This window comes from Cephus cinctus, unplaced genomic scaffold (genome assembly GCF_000341935.2).
Source record: "Cephus cinctus unplaced genomic scaffold, Ccin1 Ccin1_scaffold1034, whole genome shotgun sequence".
In the NCBI taxonomy this organism is placed as follows: domain Eukaryota; kingdom Metazoa; phylum Arthropoda; class Insecta; order Hymenoptera; family Cephidae; genus Cephus; species Cephus cinctus.
Genome location: NW_014333567.1, coordinates 5162 through 24702, shown reverse-complemented (window position 1 = coordinate 24702; position 19541 = coordinate 5162). Strand labels below are relative to the sequence as shown.

General features: G+C 39.0%; 3 protein-coding genes across 11 annotated transcripts; 1 reads left to right on the top strand and 2 right to left on the bottom strand.

The window, feature by feature from the left end:
• Positions 1 to 308: 308 nt before the first annotated feature.
• On the bottom strand, positions 309 to 4200 carry LOC107271687 (ras-related protein Rab-30-like). 6 transcript variants are annotated; one of them, XM_025088900.1, is made up of 6 exons: positions 3851 to 4200; positions 3672 to 3767; positions 3336 to 3441; positions 2950 to 3133; positions 2658 to 2809; positions 309 to 2589 (listed from the first exon to the last, which is right to left on the bottom strand). In XM_025088900.1, the coding sequence occupies exons 2-6, from the start codon at positions 3761 to 3763 to the stop codon at positions 2476 to 2478; spliced, it is 648 nt and encodes a 215-aa protein (XP_024944668.1). In that variant the 5' UTR covers positions 3764 to 3767; positions 3851 to 4200; the 3' UTR covers positions 309 to 2475. The 6 variants fall into 6 exon arrangements, with proteins under 6 accessions (XP_024944668.1, XP_024944670.1, XP_015603434.1 ...); XM_025088902.1 differs by having other exon boundaries at positions 3336 to 3435; XM_015747948.2 differs by having other exon boundaries at positions 3336 to 3419; positions 3851 to 4198.
• A 195-nt stretch (positions 4201 to 4395) lies between these two features.
• Positions 4396 to 16689, top strand: LOC107271676. Of its 2 annotated transcripts, XM_015747925.2 has the most exons (16): positions 4396 to 4756; positions 5623 to 5857; positions 7469 to 7594; positions 7992 to 8177; positions 8290 to 8526; positions 8609 to 8713; positions 8838 to 10116; positions 10613 to 10724; positions 10800 to 12221; positions 12308 to 12550; positions 12638 to 12987; positions 13070 to 13334; positions 13409 to 13877; positions 14026 to 14040; positions 14248 to 14770; positions 15306 to 16689. In XM_015747925.2, the coding sequence occupies exons 2-16, from the start codon at positions 5693 to 5695 to the stop codon at positions 15644 to 15646; spliced, it is 5838 nt and encodes a 1945-aa protein (XP_015603411.1). In that variant the 5' UTR covers positions 4396 to 4756; positions 5623 to 5692; the 3' UTR covers positions 15647 to 16689. The 2 variants fall into 2 exon arrangements, with proteins under 2 accessions (XP_015603411.1, XP_015603412.1); XM_015747926.2 differs by lacking the exon at positions 14026 to 14040 and having other exon boundaries at positions 4399 to 4756.
• Positions 16690 to 16925: 236 nt separating this feature from the next.
• On the bottom strand, positions 16926 to 19076 carry LOC107271680 (probable asparagine--tRNA ligase, mitochondrial). Of its 3 annotated transcripts, none has more exons than XM_015747936.2 (4): positions 18760 to 19076; positions 17928 to 18499; positions 17418 to 17865; positions 16926 to 17319 (listed from the first exon to the last, which is right to left on the bottom strand). In XM_015747936.2, the coding sequence occupies exons 1-4, from the start codon at positions 18877 to 18879 to the stop codon at positions 17059 to 17061; spliced, it is 1401 nt and encodes a 466-aa protein (XP_015603422.1). In that variant the 5' UTR covers positions 18880 to 19076; the 3' UTR covers positions 16926 to 17058. The 3 variants fall into 3 exon arrangements, with proteins under 3 accessions (XP_015603422.1, XP_015603423.1, XP_015603420.1); XM_015747937.2 differs by having other exon boundaries at positions 17928 to 18571; positions 18754 to 19075; XM_015747934.2 differs by having other exon boundaries at positions 18754 to 19074.
• Positions 19077 to 19541: the final 465 nt, after the last annotated feature.

Sequence of the window (19541 nt, the reverse complement as noted above, 5' to 3'; positions counted from 1 at the left end):
TGAATCAATTTCACTGATAAGCAAAGTATAAAGATTGCTCTCCTCAGTATATTTATTTGAGTTACGTGAAATGCTTATAAGGGAATTGACAAAAATATACATTAATGTCACAGAGAAAAATATTACATATCTCACATTGGTGGTAATGTAACGACACAAAGGAATACTCCAATTGTTGTATTAGTTGCTTATACGATTCTATCTAAACCGTAACATGGAATCATAGCACATTGTTACATTTCAAGGCCTTGAAAAATTTCAGTAAACAAAGATGTTTATGCATAGAAGTACAAATTAAATGTCATAAGTTACTATTACGGTTTTGTTTTATTGTGTTTAAGATAATTAGAAAATGGGTGATGAGAACACTGAGTGAACTATCAACCAAATGAATGAAGTATCCTATTTGAGATAAACAAAGGTAGCCATATTACGTAGGGCTAATATAAAAGCAACAAAGGTTTGGTGTGATATAATTGTTTGCTATATTTGTAGCCGTGATCTTAATAAATTTTCAAATTGTAACTAAATCTTTCTTTCTAATAATAAAGAAATTCAATTGTCTACTAAATGGATATAGATATCCACTGGTTCACTAATTTTTATTTTACTAATTAAATAGCAGTCCTCAACACGAGTTCCATTGTATGCTAATAACGGTATACTACTCCGTGCATTAATAATCGTACAAATTAGTACTACATTATACGCGTAGCATACATTGTAAAACTGAACGGTAGTATTCTGCAAAATAAAGATGAGTCAATTGATCACAGAGAGTTGCTATTAAATTAGCTGGGGCAAAGCTAGGGGATGGACCATTTACAATAAACTGATATGTATTTGAGATTTTGGGGAGTTACAGAAAAAAGCGCTGATAAAAAAGTTAATAGGTAATCTATGTAATCTGGATAATATTTTGTTCATTCCAGGTTTCACATATTATCTAATAAACTACACGGTGTATTTGATATCTGGCTTGTACGTAGATATCATAATGAAGTTAATGTTTTAATTGGGAACAATCAAAACCTGATGCCGCATGTTACATTCGTTAATACTATTAACGTGTACCAATTAAAATTGTAGCACCAAATTCCTATACGACAAAAGTTCCATTCAATGAACTTTTACGAGGAAGGTACGAGAAGTGTCATGAATATTGATATCACCGCGCGTATTCGCTATTTCCTTAATGTCTTTACGCTTTCTTTAATTGATGAACGATATTTAAAAATTAGCAATCTCTATCAGTAATTGCACAAAACCAAATAGACAATTAGCTACAGCGATGCGTTAATAATATATTATTCGGTCTTAATTGACTACAGTATGTCGAGTTATGCGACCTTCTCTTCACTTTGTAATTCGTTACTTTGATTGTTAATTAAGAAATCTTAATCTAGAGTACCTATCGTTCGATTTACGTGATGGATTACAGTAATTAACAGAGGTCCGTTTAATGAAAGTAAAAACTATTAACGACACAGCAATTTAATTACTAATTTAATGCAAAAGCAAGAGTAGTCAACTTATTTCTTCATAATCATTGTTGAACCTACGGTGAAACTTAAGGTGTTTTTAATCAACATATCGTTTCAGAAAGAAAAAAGAAAATTAATGAGACTAGAGTAGCGCACTGAGTATCGAAAAAAGAATGTCGACAATGGTCGTGTAATAAAAGAACTGATGTATCCTAATTAATTAAGACAATTAATTACAATTATATTACAATATTAAAAAGTATTAAAACGAATCGAATCAACGTATGATTAAAATGGTTTTAAACATAACGGGTTCTCGGTGCTGTATTCTCTATATATATTTACAAATACAAAAGCTGCTGCGTGAGTTTGCGCAACAAAATAAAATTTAGGATTTAACAAGAGCACGTACTTAACGTCACGAGCTTATTTCACAACAATTGCAAGAGCGCACAACAATTGTTATGATTGACAGGTATTACAAAATCATTTTTGCATCAACAATTCGAAGAGCTTCAAACGATTATGCTCACTTTGCATCGCGTTATAAAACCGTGTGATGCTTCATTATATTGCACTGATCAGACGCTTCCAATGCAGACTAGGCTTTTTCACAATGTTTGGTCAAAATTTAGGTATCAGCATAGATATTTTCGATCAATTAGTCGAGAGATAAGGCCTGTTTGTACTTTTGAAGTGAAATACTCAAAATATTTCATCCAGTATAAACGTAGAAAAAATTATTAATGTATTTGGATCAGAATTTTTTAAAGTTCACGAGAACTTCTTCCATCATGGAATGAGCCTCAACTGCATCAGAATCGATATAGATCGTTTGTTTCAAACAATAAATAATAATCTATGAACAAACATTTAATAACATATTCCAAGTCCGATGGAGGCTGCTTGCTCTTCTCCTAATGATACACCGTATGGTATTAATAACGTCAAATAAATTTAAAAATTGCATGCATGGTAAAAAGAAATAAAGTTAAGAAAGGCGGCTGCAGCTGCTACAATTGCTGCCATCACCGATTGACGTTGTTTTTCCATTTATCGAGGTTGCGTTCGTTTCGTACCTGGGTAGCTCCTTGCTACGTGCTTGCTGAAATATTTTACTAGTTTCCTGTACAATGATCACAAAAACTTTCTTATTTTTTGAAGTCGGCTTACCTCCATAAGTTCAGCAGCTATTTCCATGAAAAGCCGCTCAACATTTTCAGCTTCCTTTGCTGATGTCTCAAGGAAATACATGCCATGTCTCTGGGCAAAATCTTCACCAACGTGAGTTGGTATTTCTCTATCATCTCGGTCTATTTTATTTCCTATATTTAACAGTAATGATAAAAACACACAGTGGTTTACTTATTGAGTAGAATTACTCCATATAACATATGCTGCATGCTGATGTATATTCTTTGTTTCACTATATATAGAAACTAAACTATTCAAGTAATCAACCTACCAACTAATATCCTTAGGACTTTATTGCTTGCATACTCTTCAATTTCTCTTAACCATTCTGGCAGGCAATCAAACGTTGGCTGACAAGAAATATCATATACTAAAATTAAAGCATGAGCTGATCTGTAATAACTTTGTGTTATTGACCGAAATCTTTCCTGGCCAGCAGTATCCCAAATTTGCAGCTGAAAAGATGGAAACAAGCATATATTATTCTAGAAATAAACCTGAATGAAAATTTCAATGAATTATGCAAGAATGTATCATACAAAGAGAAAGTCAAGGAAGTGATAGAGCTTAGTATAAAGATTTATTACAACCATTTCCTAGAAAGTTAAGTTAATGAGCATAACATTTAGGTAATATTAAACAATTCGAAGTACAAACCTTAACTTTCTCATTTTCCACTTCCACAGTTTTAATCATAAAATCAACTCCAATAGTTGCTCCTTGACCCGGTGGGAACAATCCCTGAAAATACAAAAAACTAGAACTACAAATAGAAGAATGAGAGTTATGAATATTTTATAAGATCTCCATATATGAAATATCTTGGATGATTCACTTTTACAATAACAATAACAAGTTATTAAGAAACAGGATTAAGAACTAAATCATTGAGTTATATTATATTTCAGTTTAAAAAAACATTGTCAAAAGTATCCTGTAATCTGTTAATCTCACTGATATATCAAAACATTAAAAGTGTCTCTCGTTTCTCACCTGTGTAAATCGGCGAACGAGACATGTCTTACCGACACCGGCGTTGCCCACAAGAACGACTTTAAAGAGGAACTTGTAGTCTTCCATTGCATTTGTCTGATTGCGATCAAAAGTGTCAAAGAGACGATTCTAATACTTCATTTAAAAGCACGGTACACGCACTTTCCACAGTCCCTTACCTTGAGTCTAGCGGTTAGCCCGAAAATTACAACACTTTCTTCCTCGCCGCGGCTCTCGCGACACTTTTTTTTTTTATTTCACAAGACTCCACACGAACTCAAACATATTTTCTATCGATTCTGTTTCCCTTTAAAGGTAATTTATCTTTTTGATAGTTTTCACGATATATGCTTCCGTATACGTTAATATTTTACACTCAAACATCCCGTCCGTCTGTCACTACAATGTTTCACTACCGAACTGTTGTTCACATGTAGTTTCCAAAGCGAATCGCAGGCATTTCGCAAGTGAACTATCGAAATATTACATTCCCTTAGATCACGATTGGTTACTTCTCTTGGAGATGACGTAATTCTCGCGGGAGCGACAATATGATTATCTCTATTTGGAGCAAATCAAGATAAAGACTATGAAAACATCGTTTATTTTTAATGGACGACAATAGGAAAACTCATTTACTCAAAATACGAAGCTTATCAACGATTTGCTTCTAGAATAATATTATTTTATTATTTTATTTAATTTTACAGTTGTAAAATTGAAAGTTTCGTTGTTTCATGTAAATCATCCTGAATATTGCTATGGTGGCGCCATATGGGTGGGAAGGTAGGGAACTAATGTTGTACGCAGCAACATTGTGGGAGTCCAACGGCTGTAGTAACGGACGCTTTCATTGGCTGTTACATGAGGTGAGAAGAGCATGACGATTCCATCAGCCAATCACTGACTTCGTTTCTCATTTGAGAATCTCCGTCCCGTTATAAGCTACAAAGGCATGGTTGGGTATGGTAGCCATTTTACGCGAGTCCCTCGTTCCGTCTGAGCAGTAGTGCGTGTGTAGTCTTGCGGAGAATAGAGTTTAATCGTGTACCGGAATGTTCTGTGGTTCGAAATGAGTGAATAAGGTAATTTTCTTAAACATTTGGAATAACGTGAAGCGTACTCAGGCTCTGTGATATGAAATCTCTACATACGTATTTTGTAAAACAGTACTCGACGGGCGTTGGGTAAAACCAGCTGCGTGATAGCTTCCCGTGATTACGTTGATATATTTCTGTCGACTTCCGAAAGTGACTGACTCACTGTTGTGCACACTTATTATATTCATTAAATTTATCTAACAGCAGCATCTTGGCTCCAAATATTGGACGAAGAGAGCCGGACCGCTTTTCGGCACTTGAAAAGATTGCTCGCGCAACCACTTTCCTCTAATATTATGTAAATACTGAAATGTGCCGATGTCCGACACTAAATATCATATATAATGCTTAAGGTCTCGTGTAAACGTGTTACTAAGGATACTTGAGATTTTCTAAACATTGTGTTGGACCAAGTCTACTCTTTTTCTTGTAATCTTAAGAGTTCCCCTCCAACTAGGCTCCAAAAAAGCTACCGTTTATAAACACCATTCACCAACGATACAATCTCCTATTAAGATTCTAATTTCTGTTTTGGAATACTTACTCTGATATTCAATATTTAATAATGAAGTTGATTACTTTTTTATTTCAATGTAATTAATACATATGTGGAATTATAATACTGTAGCATCTTAATCCCAGAGTCTAACACGCTAATTCAAATAGTCAAGTTTATTTATGTTTATATACAATACCGTCATTTAACTATATTTTTATTTTTTTTAATTTCACAAAACATATACAATCGCCAGTAAGGATTCCCAGCTGGTTCTTCCTCTTCTGTCACCTACTTGATGCTAACAACAAGAATATATAAAGTAACGAGAGCGCAATTACTTTTTCTGCTTCAGTGTTTAGTGTTCCTGTCAGGTTGACACGGACCCACTACATTAACCTATCATCCCACATCACAACGTCGAGATGACGTCGGCGAAGTCCAAGGAGATAGCTGACGAGTATATCTCGTCGCTGTCTGACTTGACGATCAACAGCAAGCCGCTCATTAACATGCTCACAATGTTAGCAGAGGACAACGTCGAACATGCTCCTGCGATTGTCCAAGCCGTCGAGACCCACCTGCAAAAGGTTACCTATCATTTGTAGTTATAAACAAAAACAGAGAACAACAAAAAAAAATAGTAAAAGATGTCTTACGATTCCGGGAAGTCTATTCAATTGACCCGATTTCATGGTGTAAGACATTCACCGTGTCCGTGGTCGTCTCATATCCGGATATTTATTGACATTCTAACCTAGATTCATTAAAATGCACGCGTTCGATTGAACATAGTAAAACCGTGTTGTCATTTTTTGTTTGACAAATTTTCAATAAAATGAACATTAAATGTCACGTATATTTGGATACGTTACGACCGAGGAAGGCTAAGGCTGTCGTTCGTTACAAAGGCTGATCACTTATGTAAAATATAGTAAAAATTTGGTGCACTGCATGTCGTGCAGAAAATAATGAATATTAGTAAACAAACGTATTTTCGTGACGATTTCGAGACAATTATTCACACATATTAACCGCCATTATTGACCGAGAGAAAAGTTTATTTATTATGAACGAGAGTCCCGTTGTTTCCTTGAATAATATCCGCGCTTTGTCAAGTATGTAACTTTTAATCGAATTGTGCAATCGGCATTGAATTTAGTCGGAATTTTGTATGGTGCCGTATTGCATAAAGTTTGAGGAAAAAAATGAAAAGAAAAAATCTAATCTACAAGGAACGACGATCGTTCAGAGAATACTTACTATAGTAAAACGTTAAGTTAGTCACGATTAACAGAGAAGTTTTACAGCTCAGTATATTCGTTAAAGAGATATAAAGTTCTGTCTGTGATAATAATACTCAGTATTATGAATATATCATGATGTTGTGGAAATAAAGTACTGTTTTTACTCCATTGACATCCACACCGCTATCATTTGTTTTTAAACATTCTTTCTGTCTTTTCTCTCTCTCTTTCTCTCTCTATCTCTATCAGCCTATCTACTCGTAATATCTGTTTGTCTATCCACTGTTTCGGCTTCGATGATATTTTCCACATTTTCCATTTTATGGTTAACCTTCGTTCGTATCCTGTATACCTCTTTACCGCAAAAAAAAAAAAAAATAAAAATAATTTAAAAAAATAAAGGAGAAGCTGATGGCGGGAAATTCAAATTTCGTCGATGCTTCCAATGACATTTTACCGTTTGATTCTGGGTGAGGGCGATCTATTGGAAACTGCACTTAATTTTTTGTTATTCCTTCACTTTCACGTTTGTCTCTTAAAACGATTTTGTTAAGTAGACGAAAAATGTATGTATCGGAAATGGGGAATGATCGCATCAATCATTCTGTAATATAAAATAATAATAACGTATCGATCGCACCCGATCGTTTCACGATTGCCTTATTATCATTATACTTCTGATGAATAAAATTGAGAGAGAAAGAGCACGAATCCTTCTTCCGCTTCTTCCGACTTACTTTCACGTACTATCTGGATTAAACGGCTTAGCATTGATGAGAAATGACCAGGCGGAGGCAGTGTTGTGTTACTCTAAATAAGTGAGTGTCGTCATGAAGATTCGTCCAAGAAGTCTGGTACTAATGGGTAACCAGTTATGCGGTGATGGCAGCCAGTAGTACTGAGTGAAGTGAAGCATACCGAATAGTGGGATAGTGTGTTGTTGTGTTTTACTAGGTGAGAAGCGACATCAAGCTACCGGTTCTTTACCTCATCGACTCGATTGTCAAGAACGTTAACGGAGCCTATCTAAACCTCTTCACGCAAAATATTGTCAATACCTTTTGCGGTGTTTTCGAGAAGGTAATACCATTAAAACAATAACAATAGTATCTACGTAGGTTAGACATACGAAACGTAAGACGTTCCGAGTTTTTGTATTCAGACGTACAGATTGTGTCTGTATTTAGAAAGGAAAAAAAAAAGGTAGTACTATAAAAATATACTACCCGGGTAAAATCGATTGTCTCTTTGTACTGTTAATATTTTATACACTGTAAGATAATAGTTTTGTCGATACGGGATCGTTGACTTGGTACTCGGAGTATATGACTTAGCCTACAGGGGACAGTAGAGTGTCGTAGGTCATAATACTTGACAGTTGTAAAGTTTAGTGGCGATCGTAGAGTCTGGAAGTCGTTGGTACGATCCATCGAGGATCGGATGGTACTGTTGTTGTAATATTTGGATCGTGATACAGGTGGACGAGAACACGAGGGCCAGTATGTGGAAATTGCGACAGACTTGGAACGACGTTTTCCCGTCGAAGAAGCTGTTCTCTTTGGACGTGCGAGTGCAAAGTATCGACCCTGCTTGGCCAATCACGGCTTCTCCTACTGCCATATCTTCTGGGTCCATACACGTAAATCCGAGATTTCTGTCAATGGTAAGAGACTTTTTGAAATTGTAGTCAGTGACGTGGCTATTGAAAGGAGAGTTTTGGCCGGATACGCGGGCGCACGGGAAATGGTCGATTTCATGACTAAATATACTTTCAGCCGCAACCAACTACTCCGACGATCGTACCGCCGATTGTACCAGCCGTGAAGCTACCTCCTGGCGATCCTGTGTCGACGACGGAGGCTGCAATGAGGGAGCAACTGCTGAAGAAGCAGCGGGAGTTGTTGGAGTTGCAAAAGAAGAAGATCGAGCTGGAATTGCTTCAAGCGAAAGCCAGCTTGGAACAGCAGCAAAGACAACTGGACAAGCAAGCTGGGACTTTGAAAACGGAAGCGGTACGTACATCGAGCGTGAGCTTGTACGGGATAATTTAATTAATTGCGGATTTTAATGAGTGTGACGTTTCCTTCTTTTCAGGCTTTACCAACAGTGCAGGTTCCGCCATCATTGGAGAATGTACTTCAGGGAAAACCTGTTGCTCCTGTTGTGCCTAGTCAAGCGCCAAAACAGGTCCCTAAACAGGTGAATATTCAAATCTGCATATTAATATGAATGCTTAAGGAGTCATAGGAGACGGGGGAAAGAGTGCAATGTTTTAGAGTCTTTGTAAATGTGGTTACAAGGGTGACGGGTCTGCTTATTTCAGTTTCCGGCTGCAACCGCATCGCTGCTAAAAAACGCCGGGGGAAGTGCGGGCGGTACGCGAATTGCTCCGGCAAGTAGCATAGCCGTAGCATCGGCTAGACCAGTAGTATCGCGCGATCCGCGACTGAAGTCAACGGCTCCAGTTCCGGAGCTGGGAACGGGAAACGTGGATCCTCGACTCCGACAGGGAACGACTGGCCAAAAGGATTCCAGAATCGACGGCCAGACGCAACCAGTCCCTAACATGATCACTGTACTTTCAGACCAATTAAAGCAGCAGTTAATATCGAAACAGGCTGTGACTAGCACTATGAACAAGCCTTCGTCAAATTTCGCCAGCTCAGATACCTCGACGACAAATGCTAGTAGTAATAGTAATGCTAATGCGAATCTTACTAGCTCGAGCACGAACAACAACACCAACAACAATAATAAAAGTTTCAGTGGTAACGCAAATAAAGATGCTGTCTCGCATCGCACGAGCCAAAAGAAAGACCCCCGATTGTCTAGTAATAATAGCGCTAATCTAAACAGCAGTAGTACAAAGAGCGGTCAGGGTCAGTCGTCCGCGGGCGGCGGTAGCTCTTCGGCTTTGTCCGGGAGCGGTAGAGGAGCTGGAGGAAGCGGTGACTCCAAGTCGAAAGATTCAAAGAGCTCAAGCTCGAGCTTGTCCTCGAGAGGCTCTTCGTCCTCGACCAATGAGAAATCCTCCGCTTCCTCGAAGTCCTCCCATAGGAAACTAGGAAACAAATCGCGGTCTAAGCAACCGCAATCATCGCCGAGCAAGATGCCGAAGGTCGAGCGCGACTTCAGTCCTGCTAGGTCGAAATCCCGCGAGAAGGACAGCGGCGATAGTTCACCGTCCGTGCGTACCTCTCCTCAATCCTCTCAAACATCCAAGAACCGAAAGAAGAATTCAAAATCGAGAAAGCGCACCCCAAGTCCACCTTATAGAATCCCTCGGCGCAACGAGAACAAATCCATCTCCTCTTTGAGTAATTCCGTTGGTCTTACCGAGGAGGAGCAATCAGGTTCCTTGATAGTATCTCCTCCTCATCCACCCACCTTCAAAGAGATTAGACCCAACGCTCGACAAAGAAACTACGTGAGACGCAATAAAGAAGGCAGCCACAGTCCGGAGCCAAATGCGCCCGGTACAGTGCAGCTGACCCAGACTACTATTTCTGAACCCATCCTGGATGCCTCCAGCAAGGACGAGGATCTCAGGGCGACTATACCATTGGCCGGTGCTGCCAGTGCAATCAACGTCTCAGAAAAGAGTGAGTCCATGTCTTCCATGGTGTCGCGTTCCTATCTTTACCAACCTTCTTTTTTTTTCTTTTTTTTTTTTTTAATTTCTTTTTTCAATTAGGTGATCTTTGTGTTTGTAGCTATAGATGCCTGGGTATCTCATTAATTTTGTATTACATCTTTTTTTTTTTTTAATTTCTTTTTTCAATTAGGTGATCTTTGTGTTTGTAGCTATAGATGCCTGGGTATCTCATTAATTTTGTATTACATCTTTTTTTTTTTTTTTTTTTTTTTTGAATTTCCTTCAATGTACTTGTAGCATCGGGGCTTCAAGATAAGCTCCATTTCTGGATACACCTCATAACATTATGTCTCTTTAAACCTTTTTTCTCCTTAGACACAGAGTTCATTGCTTTGCACAGTAACTCATTGCGTAATATTAGAAAAGACGCTGAATTGGTTTAATAGGGCAAGTGGTATTGCTAGGAGGTTTAAAGTTGCACTCCAGACTGATGTCTTTTACAGAGGAAGATTTGGATCTTCGCGTGTTGCCAGCCGTTGGTGCCAACAAGAGACAGAGCACCGAGCATCTGGAATCTTCTGTATCTAAGAAAACAAAGGCAGAGAAGTTCGATGCGTGAGTATTCTCTATTTTTAAAAAATTCTTAGAAAGGCGCAGGACATTGTTCAATGGGAATTATGTCTTCAACAGTTTGTTTGGAAATGAGGACGTCGACTTGCGAACCCTGACACATCCTAAAGCTGGTAGACCTCCGACACCACCTCCACCCGTCATATCTGGCGAGGATGGAAAAGAAGGGTGGGCGAAGCTGAAAACACCATCGAAGGGTGATCGAGAAAAACAAACAGGTGGTCCAGATGATAAGCGTGAACGAGATCGTAACAGAGATCGCCTTGGAAGGCCTCGATTATATAATAAATTACCTGACGATCCTAAGGAGAGGCGAAGAACTCTTTCGAGCGACGATCAAGATCCAAGAGGTGCTGGTCGTCGCGGTAGAGATGATAAACCAGAGAGAAATGCGGATAGGAATATTGAAATTATTATGAAACAGGCTGCCGAGCAGTTGAATCAGGGTTCTATCACTAAGACACAATATAATACACTGATTCAGGAGGTTCTGCAGATGAGCGAAGATCAGAAATTGAGGGCAGCTCAGCGAAAGGAAAAGGAAACCGGGTCGATAGTTTGGGAAAAGGGTGTGAACAATCTTGATATTAATTTGACTCCTGAAAGAGCAACGTTCAGTCCGTCGAGCGATGGAGAAGGTCACCGAGGTGGCAAAGATATGGCGTTATCCAGGAATCAGAACGGTCCCAGATGGCAGAATCAGCCATGGCAGCAACCGGGACCGTGGGCGCATCCGCCAGGTCCAGCATTTTCTGGACCTCAGGGACATTTTAATTCAGACTATCGACCAATGGGTCCTTGGCAAGGACCAAGGCACTATGGACCTCTCAGACCAGAATATAACCAGTATCATGGCGGTTTCAATCAAAACATGCCAAATCCACGATTGGGTCCAGGAATGATGGGTTCTATGGGACCCAATGGACCGATGATGTCAAATATGATGACGAATGGACCTATTGGGCCAATGGGCATGTCTAATTCTCCAATTGCACCTGGAATCGGAATGGCGGGAATGAATGGACCAGGTTCAATGATCATGAACAATGGACCAATCACGAGCAATCCAATGCCAAATATTATGGCCAACTCTAACGTAGGATCTCTTGGTTCTGGAACTACAGGAGGTAGAAATATATCGCCAAGCACGATGTCTAAATATGATAACGAAGATAATGAAAACAGTTATGGCGGAACGCTAGTCAAGAATCAAGGACAATGTAATCGTGAATTACCTCTACCGGATCCTAAACTATTGGAAGAGATTTCTAATGACTCCATGAAATCAATAAACATCGATACTATTCCAAGAGAGATAAGATACTATGGGCAAACTGGTGTTGTCTTTATGAGTTGGGACGATCCAAGAGAAATTGGTTTCCAGGATGGCATAAGGAGGGTTCTCATCGACGACAAAGATACCATCACCTGCGCATTTAATGATCCTTACAAGGAATTCATGTACGAGGGTGAAGTTCACAGGTATAAATCATTAATAAAAAATTTTTAATGATACCCATGTAACTGAAATATAGTTAAAATTTATTTAACAAATTATTATTTTTCAGAATTCGACTAGGCGCACCGACGAGGGAATTATACATTGATGATCGCTGGTATGAATGCTACTTTGGTGGACCAGCAATTACAATAGAATTGGGAGACAAGAAAGTCAATGTAAAGCTAGAGGGTCCACCACCTCAAGTCAAGATAGGAACAGTCAAGAGAACTGATCTTGTAGTCGGCAAGATAAATCTAATTATCAATGCCAGGAATATGGTTCCTGTGTTCCTTGACGCTAAACCACAAATGTGAGTATCAGTTCTACGAGACAGGTGTTTAAAGATGACAATTTGAAATTAAGTATTGATGTTTTAATCATTTTTCTGTTGTCTCAGATTTGAAATTGAAGGAAAGCCACATACACTCGAATTCATAGACGCGTTGCAAACTGTACTTTTGAATGGGCGACCGTTCAAAGTAGAATTTGGAGGACTGCCCAAACCCATCGTTGTCAGGGATAAGAAGCATTTCATAAGGTTTTCTGTATTGCCAAGAGGCGTGCGTGCTGGATGCGTAAGAATAGCTGGAATGAGAGGGGAAGGTCCAATTGAATCGCCACCACCACCTCCTCAGGCAGTTAGCAAATCTAAAATGGATGTTGTGTCAGTTGCACCGACGCTACCAGCTGTGGAACCTGATACGACGTCACAAGATGGATCTGATCTTGCTTCGACTCCAAAACCAGGTAAGTCTTAATGTTTTTTTTTGATTTGTCGACATTTAATAGGAATACTAGAACGCCTTACATCAACATTATATATTTTTAGATTTACAACTGGATATTTTGTCGTCAGTGCTGCCATCTGCAATGGCACCTTCTTCTGGACTTTCATATCATGCAGAACCCACGGAAAGTTCTGCGGCACCGGCACCTGTATTATCCTTACCATTGAATATGAACGAGCTATTCCAAAGGCTCGTTGAGACCGGTATAGTTCCTAATGTAGCCGAACAAAAGAAACCGGAAGAAGAAGAAAAGAAGGAACCGGAAATACTACCGGTGTCTTTCGACAAGCCAGAAACTCTTAAAATGTAAGTCATAGTAAACGTATTCGGAGTATTTTTAAATATAACAATAAATCTTAATATGTCTCTTTACATTGCAGTAAGCAGCCGGCTATTGCAGCAACACTGTACAGTGGGATGCAATGTAGCTCTTGCGGTGCAAGGTTCGCACCTGAACTTGCAACTAGATACAGTCACCATCTTGACTGGCATTTTAGACAAAACAGACGTGAAAGAGATTCTGCCAGGAAGGCTCATTCACGACCCTGGTATTATGATGTCAGTGACTGGATTCAGTTTGAAGAAATTGAAGATCTCGAAGATAGAGCACAAAGTTGGTTCGAGACTGAAAAGCAGACTGCGGAGAGCGAAGGTGCTGCCGCCGAGGACTCTCCTCAGGAAACTGTGCAACCTAGTGTTCCTACGGGATCTGATGAGGAGTCGAGGTGTCAGGTCTGCCACGATGCTTTCGAACAGTTCTACAACGAAGAAAAGGAGGAATGGCATTTGAGGCCAGCAGTCAACTTCGAAGGCAAGAATTACCATCCCCTGTGTCTGGAGGATCATAAGGTAAGAGATTTTTCTTTTTGAAGGGACTTGTGTAACTGCGCTTTACTCGTCACAGTCTTTTTGATTAATTTCTTTTGACTGTTACCACTCTTTTTCTGCGCTCATCTTACATAACAAATGGTTCGTCTGTTGCATCCTACGAAAATAGGAAAAGAATCTTGTGGTATGTGCTTCATAATAATTAATATTCCACTCAGTAGGCTGTACCTTTAGAAAATCACTGAACCTTCGAGAGCTAACCGTTCACGAGTGTACTTAGTAACGATTTGAGTATCAAGAAAAATCAGCACATATTGGATAACACGATCCTTATGTATTATACGACATTGTGTTACGTCAGTGAATAACGAGGATGTCCTTGAATTTTTAGCGAGTCCTGGAGAAGACGGCGTTGGCGCTTGACGAGACTCTGGCGGAGCTTGAGGACGAGAAGAAAGAGGAAACGCAAGTTAGTACAGAGGAAGCTAAGGAAGGGGAAGACGAGCAGGAGGAATATGATCCCGAGCAGCCGATAAAGGATTCCGTATTAGACGAGTCGATGGAAACGTCATGCGAAACGAGTGCGGAGACTCCTGTGGAAACAGAGAGTACCGATCAGTCCAAAAAGACAGAGGATGATGAACTGCAAGATGAAGTTGAAAGAGATAAAGACGAAGCAGAAACGCAGTCGGCGAATGAAAGTGCAGAGCTGTCAGAACCTAACAAAGAGGGATCGGAAACGTCGGTTCAAGAGGAAAAAGAAAAAACGGAGGAGACGGAGATCGAGTCTTTTGAGAATATTAAAATTAAAGAAGAACCCATCGACGCGGATGACTTTCCCCAAGGTCAGGATGAGGAGCAGCTGGAGTTTGCCAACTTAGAAATAAAGGAAGAACCCCTCGATCCGGAGCCCGGTAAGTTTTTATATTTTATAAATTGCATAGCCATAATGCACAGGGTCCTTTGAATACCGATTTGAATGAGTCAGAGGACAAATGCATATTAGGAGAAGGTTAGCAGTAGGTGCAGTGCAGTAGGTACAGGTGATGTATTATCCCATAGTAGACACTAGAACACGATGGACCTTTATTTTAATCTGCATGACTTTGACGTTCCATTTTGAAAAATAATTTTCTTGCTTTTCTCGTCACGTCGCCAAAACACCTTACGTTCCATATTTTAGGCACCAAAGCACATGAGACATGTGGGAATGTCTTATTGATTATTAGACACGTGGACGTAGAAAAATTGCAAGCTAACAAGCTCCTGAATGCTCAAGTCAATAAAATTGCTTTTGGCATATGACTCTACACAGCATCATGCATTCTTGTCAAATATCTTCTACCTTGTCACAATCCTATTAATCTAACAGGAAGTGGATAATGTTGCGATATAAATAACAATAACTGGAAAAAAGAAATAAATCATTTAACGGATTGTTCCCACCAGAGCCGGATGAGAGCGTAGTCAGTGAACCAGCAATGGTTGACACGACCCATGCTGCCATGAAGAGTTCAATCGATGGTAACGTCGAATTGGAATCAGCACCAACGTCCATTCCTGCGGCGCCATCCCGGATAAAGATCAACATAACGAAACCCTTGAACACAAGCAGTAACAAGGAAAGCGAAGAACCAAAGGAGAAGCCACAAACAGAGACCCCCCACGAGGAGAATCCTGAACCGTTGCATCCAGCATCGATAAAACCCAGTTTGCAGGGAAGAAAATTGTCGACCTTGCCCCCAGTGGATAAAGGACACGAGCTGTCCGGACTCTGCTCCATCATGTAAATAGTATTATACAAAGTGGTCGATGATTAATTTAAGAACGACGTGACCGGGCTCCTAGGGAAGCATCACTGACTTTTCATTTCTGTCTAGATATAGTTAGATACTAAGACTCTGTGCACGCAACATTTACGTGACTTTCTGTACAGCCTTTACGACATAACGAAGGACGGCTAGAATTATTTTTTTCTCTTTCACGTACTGGATCTTCGTGGTTAGTTTGTTCGCTTACTGGCAGTCGTATGAGCAATTTCTCATTTACCGAATTAACGTTTCAAATAATTGCTACATTGATAATTGTGGATTGGGCGAGGAAGAAGACTTTTTTCATTTCATGTTTGTCTTTTGATTTCGTTTTTTTTTTTTAAAGATTTTTTGTTACTAGCGTGTCAGTCGCAATGTCGTGTCGGCTAGTAGGTCCTTGGGCAACTTGTAAAGAGAGAAAAGGTAAATGAGTGAGCGCTGATTTAAAGAATATTGGCGCGTAAATATGTCACAAGGTCGTAAATTGGCGAAATCTGTATATATTAGTTGTAGACTAGCTGCTAGAATCTAACGTAGCTCTCGAGAATAACGTGAACTGGCATTCCTCGTAGTATCGCGTGCAGTCGAGTATGAGTCGTGACAACTAATTGAAATAGTTGACGAACGAATCGATACCTACGACTCGCACAAAGGACATAGAGATTTCATACCGTTTATAATACTTTGTAAAAGATATGAGGAAGAGTTGTGAAAAGTATAGTTGAGGATACTTTTTGAGTTTTTACAAATCATGATACTTATTTTGTTTTTACGTCAACTCTAGACTGAAGAAGATAGCTTGAGAGAAGCGAATGTGGTGCCTGCAGAAGCACATTCATTGAAGATCAATGAGAGATAGTCTCGTCTTCAGTTGTTAAAAGTGTACAAAATGTGTGATATATGGTTATCTATTTTAATGTACATACATCCGGCGACAATACCGCTCGCAGATAATAACGGATAAGCGAAATTACTATAGAAAATCATTATTTTGTTGTATAAAAAGAAACACTTGTTGATCACTTCGGGGGTTTTGACTTTCTTTGGTTACTTATTTATCATCACCCTTACATATTCTCTAACCCTTCTATAATACCTTAACTAGTTACTGCTGCTGAAGAAAGTATTTTTTTTCTTTTTCTCTTCGTATTGCATATGCAATTACGATTATTTGAATGAATAAAGAATGATTATTACATACTTTATGCACTTTAGTTGAACTTCATCTTATAGTTAGTAATGCAATAAAGGTTTATCAAAAAGTTTTAAGTGTCTTATTTTTTTCTTTTTTCTATAACATTGAACACCTTTCATTCCTGTTAAGTCAATTCGTTGAAGCTTTGAGCTTTTGCTTCTATGGTATGACTATAATGATAGTCTGCAATAATTGTTCACAGATTACAATTGTGTGGCCATCTTGGAAAAGGAATTGTATCCTTGATACTGGCTATGCCTAAGACGCATTGTAAGAATCTTTCGAAGCCCACTCCAAAACCAGCTGTTGGAATATTTCCATATTTTCTTAATTCTAAATACCACGCGAGATTTGGTACTGTCGATAATTTGAATTGTAATTTCTCGTAATCATCTTCACGTACGCTTCCTCCTACGAGTTCTCCCACCTGAGGAGCCAAGAGGTCCAACGCAGCTACCTTTGACATCAGAACGAAAGAGAGAGGATAGTTTTATGGAGATTCTCAATAGAACTAGACAATGGACCCAGTTTTCCATTTCTGTGAATTTATCTTACCTTTGATAAATCATTGGAGCATTCTTTCATATAGAATGGTTTTATTTCCTTTGGCCAGTTTATGACAAAAACTGGAACATCATTGTTATGTTGCACGAGAAACATTTCATGCTCCTTTGACAAATTATCTCCATGTCTGATTGGAAAGGTTATACGATCTGCGTGATTATCTAGGATTTTTAATGCTTCGTCGTAAGTTATTAATCCAAATTTTTCATTGAGCCATTTTGGCTCAGATGCGTCGATGTTATTCATATCAGAAGCACCCTTGTCGACTAAGGCCCTAGTTACAAACTTAACGAGAAGCTCCACTTCCCTGGCAACTTCTTCAATATCGTCAACAAATGCCATTTCAGCTTCTATCATGTAAAATTCTGACAAATGTAATCGCGTACGAGAATTTTCAGCTCTAAAGGTTGGACCAAACGTATAAACCTTTCCAAGTCCCCTGAAAATATTCTTTTGTAACATATAATGAAGCAAGGTCCCATTTATATACTATGATTATACCTTGCAAGAGCTTCTAGATGCAATTGACCTGATACAGTGAGATATGCTTTAGTGTCAAAGTATGACTGTTCCTCAGGTATATTGTCTTTTTTCATACTTGTCAAAATTTCATGTGAATCAGGTCTCACCAAGAAGACTTCACCTGCCCCTTCACAATCATTTGATGTTATTATTGGTGTATGTACATTAATAAAACTTCTTTCTCTAAAATGATCAGCAACAGCGGAAGAGGCTATATCTCTTAATCTAAGTACGCTAGCAAAACCTCTTGTCCTGGGTCTTAAGTGTAAGAACTTTCTAACATATTCTGTGCTGTACTGTTTTCTTGGTACAAATGGATATCCATTTGTTACATCGCATGCACCGATAACAGAAATTGATTCAGCACGTAACTCCGTTCTGCCATTAGGAGCTAATGCCAGCTCTCCCTCTACAGACACACTACTTCCATAAGTCAAATTATTTGGTTTGTTAGATTTTGGTACAACAACCTGCAAGTACTCACAGCAGGAGCCATCATTGATATCAAGAAAAATATTATCTTTCATCTTGCGTACCGCACGAATCCATCCCTAATCGAAAATACGAGCTATTAGAGGCATTCAGAAAAATCTCCATCCCGAGAAAGCGTTAACGAACAACAACTGTGAATACAAATGATATAATTAAAGAATATCAATAAAATAATTGAAATTTCAAATTTCATACCGCCCACAGTAATATATAACAAGAACGGCATCAAACAATAAATAACTAAATTTGTTGAATAATCAAATTAAGTTTGACATTAAAATCTTCACGAAGAACGTAATGAAAATCGTCTAACCTTTACCAAGGTGCGCTTCCCCACAGCTTCTTTCGCATTAGCCTCAGCAATTCTCGCAAAGTTGTGTGCCTCGCGTTTTGAGATTAGCTTTGAAGAAAATATCCTCGAAAAATTTCTTAGTATCATAATGAAAGGAATGCCTCTTGTAATTTACTTTGAACAAATCTTCAGAGAATAAATGCTATAAAATAGAATTAAATTAATCGAGCTTTCCTCTCTTATCTACACAACGTGCGAACCAAAGGCGTCACCAAGTTCCAATTACAACCAACGAGCACGAAAAAGCTACTGATAAAGAAATTCAACTACTTAGGACAGAGAGGAGTAGGGAAATGCACACCGCTACGGTTTTAGGCGAAACCAAAAACATGGCGCTGAATCGCAGCGGCGAGTCCGGAAGTAGAGTTTCGTGATCATCGCCTTCGTCAATAATGCGGATCCCGTCGTAGTCGAGCTGACCGCAATCACGAACGTATAGCTTGGCAGGTAGAAGTACTCCGCTACTTATCGCTGGTTCCCAAAGCAATACTTACAACGAGGAAGCTTATCGGATATAGCGTAAATATTTTTTGCTTTGCAATCCTAAATTCGAGCGCGCAGTGTAAGCTCGGTAAGTTTAATATGACAAAGCCAACAAGTCATGCCTGCCAGAATTGAAGCGTATGATGCCACCAGTATATTTAATAGATATTTTACCAATGTTTTGACTTTTCGCGTTTAACTTAGTTTACCTTTTGCATTTTTCTTGTCACTCGACTCGACTTCCCTCTTTTCCTAAGCCCTCCCCC